This window comes from Notothenia rossii (assembly GCF_949606895.1).
Source record: "Notothenia rossii genome assembly, chromosome: 9".
NCBI classification, from domain to species: Eukaryota; Metazoa; Chordata; class Actinopteri; order Perciformes; family Nototheniidae; genus Notothenia; species Notothenia rossii.
The window spans coordinates 56,466,964-56,480,546 of record NC_136907.1 but is presented as its reverse complement, the minus strand read 5'-3'; the positions used below and the strand labels follow the sequence as shown (position 1 = coordinate 56,480,546).

The following is a 13,583-nucleotide window of genomic DNA, read 5'->3' as shown; positions in this document are numbered from 1 at the left end:
GCTAGGCTTGCTACACACACTGACTCACATTGGCTCAGGACTCAACTGGACTCACTGTGCAGCTCCTTCAGCGACAGGCTGCTGCACCAACGCTGTCTCACGGAGAAATACCGCAGCGGTCAGACTTTACAACCAGCACAGTCCCTAGTAGACCCCCCAATCAACTATGTGCAATATGTGCTATATGTGCAATATATATATATATATGCCGTTAATAACTGTGTAATTTATACCTGGCTGCTAAATCATTAGAACAGTTACAAGGTGTTTTTTTTGCATTTTGTAAATTGTGTAACTTGCTGCTGTTAAATACAATCAAACTATGTGCAATATATACATTATATACATATGCCATTAATAACCGTGTAATATATACCTGGTTGCTAAATCCTAAGAACTGTTACAGGATTTGTATTTTGAAAAGTATTTTTTTTATTATATCATAACTTAGTACTTTTTTTTTTAACATACGTAACATTAAGCTGTCTGTGGCTCTTTCCTGCTGTAACGATGCAAGTGTCCCCTCTGTGGGATTAATAAAGGTATTCTGATTCTGTAGTCTGTTTTTGCATGTACAAGAGAGGGTGCAATTTCTAGTAAAATACTTAAGTTTAAGAAATAATATTTACAAAGACAGAGTAGGAGAGAAGATCTTTCCTTGCTGATTATATTGGTGGTATTGACAAGTTATGGAAATATTGATAACATTCTGAACATTTAAAAAAAATATTTAATTGATCTTTATTTTATTTTTATCGTTATTTTACACCTAATTCTATGTATTCAATGTATATAATGTACTGTATTATTTCCGTTTAGTTTTTTTTCTAATATACCAAGATTTAATAAATCAACAGTATGAATATACAAGTTTGGTTAGGGGATATACCGTTGGATGTTTCATGAAATGTGTTTTTAATTTACTTTAGATTTATTAAAAAGGGAACATTTTTGTGTATGTTCAAATGAGAAATGTAACCAATATTCACTTATTTCGTATGAATGTACAATCCTATTTTCTAATAAAAACGATGCCTGTTGGCCCTTATTTGGAGGAAATCATTCATTCAAAACATTAAGATACTAAGATTGCTAAAAACACAAGTGTATTATTATTTAAGTCATAAATAATTCATTGTGCTCCAGGTCACCATTTGAGAGGTTTTTATTTCTTCTTCTTAGTGCAAAAGGGAATGCTTTACAAATTCTGATAATAAAAAAAAGAATGCAACAAATGAATAATTATTCAATTGTACTGCATCATGGGTGACAAGATTAAACTAATTCATTCTTTATGGTGGGATGTGACTCAGTGGCACAAAATCATCATGTATTGAGGGGGGGTTTTAGTAACTTCTCGTTGTGATCTATAAGAAAGAAAAAAACAGATTAATGGGTTAGTAACAAGTGAGATTATAGGGAGTAGATATTTAGAAGCAAATGAGAAACAACAGAATGAATTATGCCCCAAGTCTGAAAAATTCAATAACGATGTTTCCTAGCAAAGAAAAGGCAATATGCGATATCATGTGGATTTCCCAGGAGAAATGATACAGGAGTCTACATTATTACATGTGCTATCTGGAGTAGAATAAGAATAGGGTGATGAACTGCCAAGCATAATTAATTCGACTGAGAGGGTATACGACTTGTTTTGCAAGCATAAACCAATATATGAGTGAATCTTTTTAAAAACCTACATAAACAACTTCAAAGTTAATTAAATCTCCCCTCTTTTGTAGACAACAAATACTCTTTGCTATAATCACTAAAGTACATCTTGCAGAGAAATGTTCTCATATTCAAATGTGTCACAAAACACATTAAAACATTTTCTTCAAACTATTTGGCCATCATGACTTTAACCAGTTTTGTTTTTGAACAAGACTTGGGCAATGGCATAGTAATCATAAAATGCCCTCTGAGGTGTAACCCAAAAAATCTCTAAACTGAGAAATGCATGTGTGATATAAATATTCACCTTCTGAGAGGCAGATGCACGTCTGTTTCAACCAATGAAGTTCATCACGACCAGATGAAGGACGGTCTGAGCGAACAGGAAGTCGGCAAAGGCTCTCTCCGGAGAGATGGACAGGAAGTCTGCTTTATTCTGTGGGTTGATCTGGATACGAAGACATACTGAGAAAAAAGAAAAAAAGACACGCAGAATTGAGTATTATGGCACTTTAGACTCATAAACACTTATTGCACTAAGACTATTTTTATAAATGTTCAAACATAACACGAATATCACTTTTTAAACTTGTAGTGACGTCAGCACTACGATAGACATACTTAGGTTTTTTAAATGAAAATCAAATAAAAATGCAGTCAATAAATCTCAGGCTAGTTAAATAATCAATTACAATAAATGTATCATGGACACATGCTAAACATTCTCTTGTATACGCTTGTCCAATATGAGAATTGGACAGGATGAATTTATCCCTATCCAAACCTTGAGAAGATTCACCTCTCAGTATTTAACTCAACAAAACTTTGAGAAAATTCCATCAAACTAAAGACTTCGCCTTTTTCAGTTGTTTTTGTGTGTTTTCCTGGTATTCAATCGGAAAAGGTTTAATAGTTTCTAAACCCCTCTCTTTTATTTATTACATTTGTCATGTCTCTCTTTTCTGGATTTAAAACGAGACCTAAAGCAATTTCCTGTATTTCTCCAAGGACAAGGTATTCCAGCTTATAGATAGTATATGTGTCGAGGGACAGTATGATTAGAACAAGAATGACCCTAAAACTCCTCTACTATAAACAGGATGTATTACATTTACATTATCTGCTGTGTATTCTACAAATGTCTTGTGCAAATAATTTGTTCACTTGTTCATAAGTCAATACAAATATTCTTAATAAAACATCAGTGTAACGTAGTATATTTCATAAAACCACCAAAAAAAACGTCCATCAAACTCAATATGATAACTTAACCTACATCAATGTATGGTTTTATTGCAGTAAGGTGATCAAACTACATGTGTTTAAGCTGTCACAAAATAATGTACAATGTTTATTTGATAAAGTTGGTTTACATGTTCATACTGAGAGTGCGTTTATTTGTTTAATTCTTATATAACTGCATCTCAAATCATGGGATGTTAGCATGGTTAGCTTAAGTTGACACACACGTTCACTTATTGACCGGAAGTCAGTGACTGACTGAAACCCCTCGAAATGGATGCATAATAAGAATCATTGCCAGCACATTACAACAGTTGCAGAATAAGTATTTACCTCCGAGAATGAAAGCGCCAACGCAGGAGATGAAGCCCGACAGAAAGCTGTTGAAGGGGAAGGTTCCGACGAGCAGACAGTAGAGGAACTGCAGAGCTCCTGTCAACAAGATGTACAGCAAATATGAATCCACCACCTTCAGCTTGTTGGGCGTCGTGGTGGTGTACTCCTCTAGAAACCGTGAAACCACCGAAAGGACTGAGTTCGACATGATTTTTCCGTCTAATGTGAACAAATGGGGTCAATAAACGAGTTTTGCACCGGTCCCCTTTCTCAGTCGAATGAGTGACGTGTCCTCGTAAACCGGAAGCGGACTTGGTGTTACACATATTATATTCCGTGTAGGTCGAAGAGAAGAGCAAAGGAGCTCTGTTGTTGTAGACGGGACCATTGGCTCCTCCCACCGTGCTACAGAGAGCTGTGAAAAAAGGAAAGATGGTCACTCAGACAGTATTTCGATATACGGTTTTGTCAACTGCATTATCGATTACCGAGGTTTTTCCCGGGACCCAAAATCCCGGTGTAACTAATTTCTCAACCACATAGCCACACCATAAATCATACGAAGCATATTAAGTCTTTTAAGTTTGAATTTCACAAAATATAGTTCATCTTCACAAAAACATACGAAGATGTTGTGTATAGACATACTCCCCGTTCGTTTGACTGTTGCTAGCTTATAAACACTAAAGTTCTCCCGTTGTCAAATTCGCGAGGTAGGAATATATAACTTCATGTTGACTATGAACGCCCCGTTAGACTTTGTATTATGAAAGATGAATGACGAGTGATGCTTTTTGTGAAATTGACGCATCCTCAGAATAGACCATCTGTGTTCATGGTCAGCTGATTTAAAGAACGGAGTTACAAAACATTAAAAACTAGCATACAGGGGCTAGGTACAGAGCAGCGTGTTATTTCATTTCCTTGAATATAGTCACCGGAATATGACATTCAATGGACCCTGCTACTACCACATCTCCGATGCAAAGCGATTGTGAAACAGAGTAAGTCATTCAAATACATAAACAGACGGAGATTACCAATGCCTTCTCCAGCACACTGCTACTCTGATTACATCATGGTTCAACTTGAAAAAAACCTATAGTTTATTATGTAACTTTTCAAATTTAGTCAAACATTAAGATCTGTGTTACAATACCATAGTGCTGTTTTATTACACCAATATCAAATAGGAAATACAGTACATTTCTTTATGCTTGTTTTGGTCAGTTATTATATTATATCCATGTGACATTGCACTTACATAATTGTATAGAGAGGTTGTCACTTAACTATAGTATACTAATAAAACACAACTGCATCAGTTGGCTTTATATGACAGAAATAAGGGGAAACAATTAGTAAATTAAATGCAAATAGATTAATTGCTAACTTTAACCTGTATTGCAGGGATATGAGGGTTATTATTGAACCAGAGGAGTTGCTACTGATACAATGGGATTACTTTACTGTGACACTCCTGTCAAACAGGTCTTTGTAAGTTGTATTCACTGGAGAGAAGAGCAGCTGTGAGTGACCCTCCACGGTGAGTCAATTGTCAGGATGACTTAGCAATTTTGTATTGCATGTTGATTGCAGAACAGGTGTAAACCCTGATGGTGTACCTGGTCTCTAATGCTGGAGGTTGAAATGTGAAAATGGCTTTTTCTATCTCCATCAATAGTCGGTCGGGGAAAACCAACCTGGGCTAAATTTACACAACTTTCACATTTCGTTCCTGAAAATAAAAAGCTTGTCAATAACCTATTTTGTATGTGTTGCCTAGTGTTTGCATGGAACAGTAGACTGCCTGGAATTTAATTGATAATTACTCTTAAACCGTTTGCCTTACTAAAGAAATTTTTGACATTTTAATTGTGTTTTCCATGTTGTGCTGTGTTGATGCCTATGGCATACATTTGTACAAGAAAATACAGACATGAGGACACAAAGCCATAACACCTTTTTTTTTTAAAACAACAACAGCGTCATTATGTACAAAAAAATGGCAATTGAACGTTTACAATTCTGAATTAAAAACATGTGGTGGTTAATTGCAGTGTTTGGAAGGAACATATTGTGTCATCCAACACAACGTGACACTCGGCGGGGAAAATTCAGAATAATTTGGTGGAAACATTTTGATGTGGTTTTTATTAAACATAGGCAGTCAATACAAAAAATAAGGCTCAAGGTTTAGGAAGTCAGTGGTAATCATGATTCATATTTCCTATCACCCCTTTGCTGTGGGTGTTGGCATTGATTATGATTGACTGATTGACAGAATGATGGCTGTGAAGTCTGACACTCCCCGGCCTGTTTGCTCAATGCAAACAAAGATAACACGTGTTGAATAATTCCTGTACTATCTACCATCTCTTCATTCTTTGTCTTCTGCTTCCCTATCGTTAGGCCAAGTTCAGTCTGGAGCTGGTGGCCTTCCTGGCGTCCAACATCCATGTCCCTTCTAAAGACTGCAGAGTCAAAGATTCTTGCATGTAAGTTTGTTTTGACATACACGGCAGATTTTTGATTTATAGCTTGATGTCATTTATTGATCTCAAATAGAGTGGTGCAGGAATGAGTCCTAAAACCCAGAATTGACTTAGCATTTTACCACTTCTTGTTCCCTCTTCTCGAAGTAAAAACATGTATTGAATGTGTTTGTGGTTACATGCTTGAAATAAGATCTGTGGTTACAAGCTTACATTTTTTTTCTACCACATAAAATATGTCGGTAAATAACCAACTCGTGAATGTCTAATGCTTCTATGTGTCAAAAAAGCGGTTAAAAGTTACTAAATAAGACTACGATAAGTTATTGCGGCAAGTATTAACTGCATTTAGCTTAGCGGTGGTGACGTGAAGTCATATGACCTTGATGTAATTTATTTTAAAGTCTAACAAAAGCTTTTTACTTTTGACAATTGCAGTTTGCTTCAAAAATAATAAAGTGTAGGTAATATGAGGAGATTACCCTTCTGAACAAACGTGCAAGTATAGTAAATGTACAGTATGGTTGCGACAGAGCTTATGATATACAATATACCGAAATCGAATGGAAAAATCCCATTGTCTTTTTGTCCGAGGAGCCTTTTCTATTCTTACTTCCTGGATGGCCTTCAAAGAAACGTAATTTCTGCACTCTATATGTAGCTAATCACTATGTGTGGTCACAACAGGTATCCAGAATGACGTATGGTCTCGGTTTGTGACCCTGCCAAACCGCGACCGAATATGGACTCTGTCCCTCACCAACAAGGGGGTGCGCAAAACTGCAGAACAGGGTACCGTCCTACTTTTTGTTTATCACAAGACAACAGCTGTAATAATGCATCATAAGACCGTCGACTAACTCCTTTCTGTCTTTTTCCTCTAGCCCCGAAGACTCCCCTGGTGATGGTCCACGGGTTCGGTGGAGGGGTCGGCCTTTGGATCCGGAACATTGACGCTCTGAGTCGATCGCGGCCTGTTTACGCCTTTGACCTCCTGGGCTTCGGCCGGAGCTCCAGGCCTTCCTTCCCCTCGGATGCTACCCAGGCAGAGAAGCAGTTTGTGGACTCTATTGAGCAGTGGAGAGAGTATTTAGGCCTGGAGAACATGATCCTGCTGGGACACAGTCTGGGGGGGTACCTGGCTACCTCCTATGCCATCCAGTACCCTACTAGGTAATATTAAGATGATGAGGGGAACAGAATAGTTGTAGCTGGTAGTGGTTTAGTAAGTACTGAACATTGAATAAGTAATGTTACATATTAACCAGCCTCATCTAATATTAAAGGTCACCTATTATAAAAAAAATCCACTTTTTCATGTCTGTTGTACATAAACATGTGTCCCCTCTGTGTAAAGAGATTCTGAAAGTTTCAGGAACAAAGATTCTCTAACTTTTTGTCCTAATCCATTTATATAGAAACCTGTCTGAAAATGAGCTGATCAGATTTTGGCCACTTTATGATGTCATAACGATGTTTTGGCTTGTGTAACCATTAGCCAATCACCAACCAAGGTAACACCCCCCCCCCCCCCCCCCCTTATCACCTGAATCTCCTCCTAGAGCACCATAGTGTTCTTTTTAACCAAATATCTCTCAGAGGGGCGTGGGGAGGGGCTCCTTATTTTCATCTAAAGTAACAGACAGAGAATCTGCACTTTTGAAACGGGGCTGAAACAGAGGGGATTATGGGATGCTGCAATTATCAGTTTTTTATTTCAGCCAAACACTTCAGAGACATGTTTTGTATATATCTGAGACCTATAATATATTGATGAAAAACAGTATAATAGGGGACCTTTAAGGGAACTATATTACGTTTATTTGTTCCTGTGCTTTACAGTATTGTTTTTAATGCAACATTATCTTTAAGTAACAATCATTTTTAATAGATTTATTTTAACCCTTAATCAATTTTATTATGATTTTAGTGTTTTAAATATATATTTCTAATTAAAATGTGACATCATTTAATTGTAAAATGTTATGATTTAGGTTTCATTGGTGTAGGTTACTTCTACATTTTAGGATAAGCTTATTCCCTTTCTTGTTTTTGTACAGTGTATATATGGAGCTATTAAAAACAACCAGTGAGCTTTTGTACAAAGACTGGAAATCACGGCTAGACAGTTTTTAGGCCAGTCGCTGTCACTTCTAGCTGTCACAGTAGCACCAAGAAAGTTTCCCATTTCTCTAATTTCCTCTCCTCGACTCCATCCTCATGTCTTGGTGCCGCCCACAGGAGATGCGAGCAGAGGAGTCGAGGAGGGGAACCGAGGAGAGAGGAGGGGAAGCAGCAGGCGGTTAGAGAAATGAGAACTCCTCTCCTCTGAGCGGTCATTTTAAAGAGACGTCCATTATTGATGACAGGAGGCACAGCAGCACTCTGACTGATGGACAGATTTGTTCATGACGACTTATATATTTACTTTGAATTAATTCACAGTGCGGTATAATGAGACAATAACAGCCTACAGATGCGGACATATACACACACATATATTTATATAAATATATACAATTTCAGAATCAAAACAAGTATGAGAGCACTCTCATAATAACCTAACACAATCAGAGACTGGATATATCTCCCCCCCCCTCTCTCTGGTTGCTGAAATGGGGAATTGAAATTACGGGCCAAAAGTTGTTTTTACAAGTAATAAAAGTAGGCTAAGCATAGGACACCAAACCAACTGAGACCCGTCTGTCCGCCGCATCTACGCACTGTACAACACACACCTACACACTGTACAACACACACCTACAGCTCCTAAAGCATATAATATATATCAGGGTACAGCCGTTGTGAATTTTATTATGTGAAGCACTAAATGGTTTTAGAAAAATATCAGTTCTTTGTTTGTAGATATCTACTAAACTAAAGCAAATAAAGAGAGTAATGTAGGCCTGTTATACTGAGTGATATATATTTGACACACTGCTCTGCTTTCTGCACTGACCTCACAGCTGTTCTCACTGGAAACATCGCATTGTGATTAAAGCAGTTACTTAAATAATATCCAGGGGATGCATGCAGAGCTGTCATTGGCTGAGATAAGTCCGGCCGTGCGTAATGACTCTGTGAAACATCACTGTTGCCGGAAATACATCTGCGGAGGAGCCGTGGAGGACCCATCAGTGTCTCCTCGGTTAGAGCTCCTCCAGAGAGCCTCCTCGATGCTCGATCCTCGGTCCTCGATATACATTTAGAGAAATTAGATGTCCTTCCACATGGCGCGCTGAAATCCATTTCCGGGTCACTACCGGAGGACCGAGGATTCGAGGAGTCGAGGAGGGGAAATTAGAGAAATTAGAAACCTTCCAAGACTCCAGGAAGAAGTGACTTCAACTGGAGAAATAAATAGGCTGCAATATAATCTATCAGCAAATCTCAGCAAGAAAGCCAATTTATTATCAGGTTCTCTCTTTTTCAAATCCTACCTCCATATTGTCCAGTTGGTTCTCTGGCTAGCAAAGAAAATCTAAATCAGACAATGCCATACATCATGCCGCCTCTTAGCAGTAGTATTCACAAAGACAGCAAAGCGCACTACTTCTTTAAAGGCATTTACTGTAGAAAAATTGAATGCCAGTTGAAATGAATATATACTGTCTTCTCCTCTTACAGGGTGTCACATCTGATCCTGGTGGACCCCTGGGGTTTCCCTGAGCGACCCCAGCCACAGACCCAGGAGGGTCAGGGATCAGAGGTAAACAAGAGGCCCCCCCTTCCGCGCTGGGTAAAAGCTATTGCCGCTGTGGTTTCCCTATTCAACCCACTGGCTGTCATCAGAGCAGCAGGCCCATGGGGTAAGATATCTTATTGATTAGGTAACATTGTGATGTTCCATTTCCCACTCCATCCCTCTTACAGTGTGTCGTTGATTCAGGTCCGGGCTTGGTGAACAGATTCCGTCCTGATTTCAAAAGGAAATTTGAAGATCTGTTTGAGGATGACACAATGACCCAGTACATCTACCACTGTAACGCACAGACCCCGAGGTAAGCAAACGCACCGCTCAACCACATTTGACTGTTATGTTATGTAACAAGAGGCGCATTCACACCGCAGTACTTTTCCCACAAAGGTTCATGAGAACTTAGTTCATGAGAACTCTTTAGTTCTCATGAACTAAGTACAGATCCCGTTCACACCGAAATAAGTCACTGGGGGAGGATTAGGCAAATGAATCCGCTGACGTCACTTCTTCTTCTTCTGCTTTGGGTTTACTGGCAGACCGCAAACAACTATACTGCCACCCGGAGTCCCCGGCCGGAAGTCCCCGGCCGGAAGTCCCCGGAGTTGGGGACTGGCTTCAGTAGAAGCTGCTGGGACTCCCAGCAGCTTCTACTGAAGCCTTCAGAGTAAATCGCCAGAACGCCGGCACCTCCTCATCTCCACCGCTCCCATGTTTTATTTTGTGTTGCCATAAGTTAGTCTCTCTGCGTTTCTGCGCTGGGCTAATGCTAATGCTAATCATGCCAATGCAAGGATAATATAATAGCGGCTTCACAAAACCTTTTGGGAGTTTGACGGGGCGTGGTTTGCATTCCGCCCAGCCAATCAGACATAGGAACCTTTTTCTCCCACGGAAGTACCTGCTCTCTAGCAGTGACGGAAAAGGGGGTAAAAAGGTTCTGATTAACTAATTTTAGTTCCGGCTCTTTTTGGTGTGAACGCGACATTTCGGAACTATATCGGAACAAAAGTGGGAAAAGTACTGTGGTGTGAACGCGCCTTATGAGAGCAAAAGACCTCCTCCAAGGCAAATGGTGCATCCCAGGATACATTTCCAAACTTTAGTGTGTTCATACGCATTAGGCTAAATGTGGAATCAATTTAGCTTCTACAAATAAAAGGACTTGTCCTATTGTATTGCTCAGAGCGTTTAAACAACAGGTCCTACTAATTAAGGGTGGTGGTAACATGTATTTTACCAGTCTGAATCGTGTCCATCCTATTATTTCTATACCAGATGAATGCAACACAAATGCTCTTTTCAGCATGTATAAAAAAAGTGTAAATGTTTTGTTTTAGTTTCTAAAATGAACCGGGTTCTTGCTTCCCGTTTACAAGTTTCATGAACATTTTGCCTGGATTTTTTTCTGGAACCTGCATGAGAATGTTTTTTGCATCGTGAGGTTGAGTTGTCATCCAACAATCATTGTTTTGATGCTGGGCATGTCAAATGTTATTTTGGGCAAAATTCTGAACCAAGAATGTGTGTTTGTGTGTGTAAATGTGTGCTAACCCATGGTGAAGGTAGCCAAGTAGTAAGCTAGCATATGCCATCAGTGTGTGAATGGGTGAGTCCTGGCATGTGTTGAAGTTAGCTTTTTAGGGGATATTATGACTAAAAAAAGCGAGATTGAATGCACTCCATTTGCAAAAACGTTTACAAAAATGTAACGCCTTTGGCACACATAACTACACACAAGGCCTAGAAAAATCTGACCAATCCTCTACCACCTTTTCCATGTCCTTATCCTGCTCCCCCTCCCAGTGGTGAGGTGGGTTTCAGGGCCATGTCTGAGTCTCTGGGCTGGGCCAAGAATCCCATGCTGGATCGTGTTCACCAGCTGCCCCCCTCCATGCCCCTCACCATGCTGTACGGAGCGCGATCCTGGGTGGACAGCTCCTCTGGGGACAGAGTGGTCCAGATTAGGAACCAGGCCCACACCAAAGTGCTGGTGAGTAGAGTCATGAGGGAGATATTATCCAATTAGGAGTCTGAAACGGTCCATTGAGTTTGAAATGAGTCATTTTAATTTGATTCATATTTGTTTTTCGTGCCTTTTGAGCATTATGTTTTCGTGTTGTCTGTGCATTCGCAGGAATGTGAAATCTCAGCAACGCCTTGAGGGAATTTGCTCAAAAATGTCACAAATTTCCACTAGAACTCAAGGATAAACTGATTATGAGAACTTGTCGCAAATATCTAATAGGATTCAATAATGAAATTCTGGTCAGTAATGGATGTTTGCTTTTATTCACTGATTAAGACACTCAACTGCATGGCAGTAATTCTGGTCTGTTCATGTTCTGGTTACGTATAACTGATGCAAGTTTATCTAATCTTTTATTCCCTTTTACATTCCACTGTGCAGCTGATAGATGATGCTTCTCACCACGTGTATGCTGATCAACCAGAAGAGTTCAACAAAGTGGTGGAAAATATATGCAACTCTGTTAACTGAGATGCGTTTGTGTGTTGTATGTATGTCTGTGTTTGTGCGTAAAGGACTGAAAGTGTGTAGGAGTTTGAATTTTGGTTTTAGCACTGTGTTCTTTTTTTTGCGTTGAGGCATATCAAAACTTCCTGTATTCCTCAATATGAGTTTGAATGTAATTGTGTTTTGAATCATAGTGACAGGTTATTGATTTTAGCGTAGTGAAGTTGTCATGCCATTTATAAGCTGCCAATCCTCTTTTTTTTCTCCATTGATTTCACTGTATTTTTGGCAAAGCTAACAAATACTTATCCATATTTCAGTTACTTTTTCGAAACTCTTAACACAAGCGACAGCACACCTTCATCTCACAGTCAGCCAAATAGTCGGCTTTCTGCTCAAAACCACTGACAATGCAATACCAACTCTATATTTCAAAATGCAATAAAGATTTCTCTACATACTAACTCTACTAAAACCATCAAACCCATCTCCATAATCAATCACACAAAGTCAATCGAAACAGTAAAGAGTATGACTTTTTACCTATACCTGCATACAAAACACAATAGGACATCACTGCGTTTCATAATCCCTTTTACTGTAACCAACTCTCCCATTTTATCTTTTTTTAGGGTGACATATAATCCTAAAGTTATAGAATGTACATAAGAAAACAGTCAGTTTAAAATGCTGCCATTTAAAAAAAAATGATATTGCATGAATACAGTTAAAAGCACAACCTATACACCTTTAACATTTAGCTAACCCATGTTCTTCTCAACATCACATTTAATGTTGTCTCTTGCTTTCCACCTTTTGATAAAATCGCTTTCCATGCCTTATCTACCTGATTGATCAGAAGACGAGGGATTATACTATGTTAAAGGTTTTCTTTTTCATTGTTGGCATGCTGTAGTTTTGGTATAAGTAAACGTGTATGTAACGAATGTTACATACCAAAACAATGACTCTATGTTGACTGCTCACTATTTTCTTTTACAAATCATGAAGTTTGATTTTAATGGTGTGGTCCAGAGAAGATAGGTGTTGTGCTAATTGTCTTCAGAGTTTGGAAAATTGGACAAAAGGATGCTGGTGAAACAAAGTTATTTTGATAGAAGGTGATTTATTTATAACATGACTCAATGTGTTTGTTTATGTGGTCATACAGAGTTATAATTGAACTCCAATATTCAGTGCCAAATTATGTAATTTCTGTGTTTTTAACTAAGTGAAACATGCACACCACTCTGGATCACTGTTACGGAGCGGCCACATGGCACTTATTCACACTATTTATGTGCCTGACATTAAGCACTGTATGCGTTTCTTCTTCTCTAAGCCCCGCCTTTCTCATATATATTTTCCATCGTAAAAAACAGCTGTTTGTATTTTATATCTTTAAAACAATAAAAGCCTATTTAAGAAACTGCTACTAATTTACATGTGATGCACTTTGTAGCCCAACCAGTAGAGGGCAGTAACAAATATAATTGACCTTTGTTTTACATTGTGCTTTAAGATTCTGCTTGTCAGCAGTGAAAATATTATAGAGGAAGTCCTAGGGCCTTTCTCATTTCACTAATTTCCCCTCCTCCTTAGAGAAATGAGAAATCCTCTCCTCTGAGCAGTCATTTTAAAGAGACGTCCATTAATGATAAAA

The 13,583-nt window shown here is 38.6% G+C and overlaps 2 protein-coding genes across 4 annotated transcripts; one reads left to right on the top strand and one right to left on the bottom strand.

Moving 5' to 3' along the window:
• Window positions 1-1,147: 1,147 nt before the first annotated feature.
• Window positions 1,148-3,583, bottom strand: dad1 (defender against cell death 1). The gene is made up of 3 exons (XM_079650124.1): window positions 3,250-3,583; window positions 1,982-2,139; window positions 1,148-1,367 (listed from the first exon to the last, which is right to left on the bottom strand). Exons 1-2 carry the CDS (start codon window positions 3,458-3,460, stop codon window positions 2,009-2,011), a joined length of 342 nt encoding a protein of 113 aa, XP_079506250.1. The 5' UTR covers window positions 3,461-3,583; the 3' UTR covers window positions 1,148-1,367; window positions 1,982-2,008.
• Window positions 3,584-4,034: 451 nt separating this feature from the next.
• abhd4 (abhydrolase domain containing 4, N-acyl phospholipase B) lies at window positions 4,035-13,355 on the top strand. Of its 3 annotated transcripts, none has more exons than XM_079650121.1 (9): window positions 4,041-4,256; window positions 4,663-4,798; window positions 5,665-5,750; window positions 6,435-6,539; window positions 6,632-6,920; window positions 9,375-9,556; window positions 9,637-9,748; window positions 11,251-11,437; window positions 11,855-13,355. In XM_079650121.1, the coding sequence occupies exons 3-9, from the start codon at window positions 5,711-5,713 to the stop codon at window positions 11,942-11,944; spliced, it is 1,005 nt and encodes a 334-aa protein (XP_079506247.1). In that variant the 5' UTR covers window positions 4,041-4,256; window positions 4,663-4,798; window positions 5,665-5,710; the 3' UTR covers window positions 11,945-13,355. The 3 variants fall into 3 exon arrangements, with proteins under 3 accessions (XP_079506245.1, XP_079506247.1, XP_079506246.1); XM_079650120.1 differs by having other exon boundaries at window positions 4,099-4,256; window positions 4,744-4,798; XM_079650119.1 differs by lacking the exon at window positions 4,663-4,798 and having other exon boundaries at window positions 4,035-4,256.
• The last annotated feature ends 228 nt before the right edge of the window (window positions 13,356-13,583 follow it).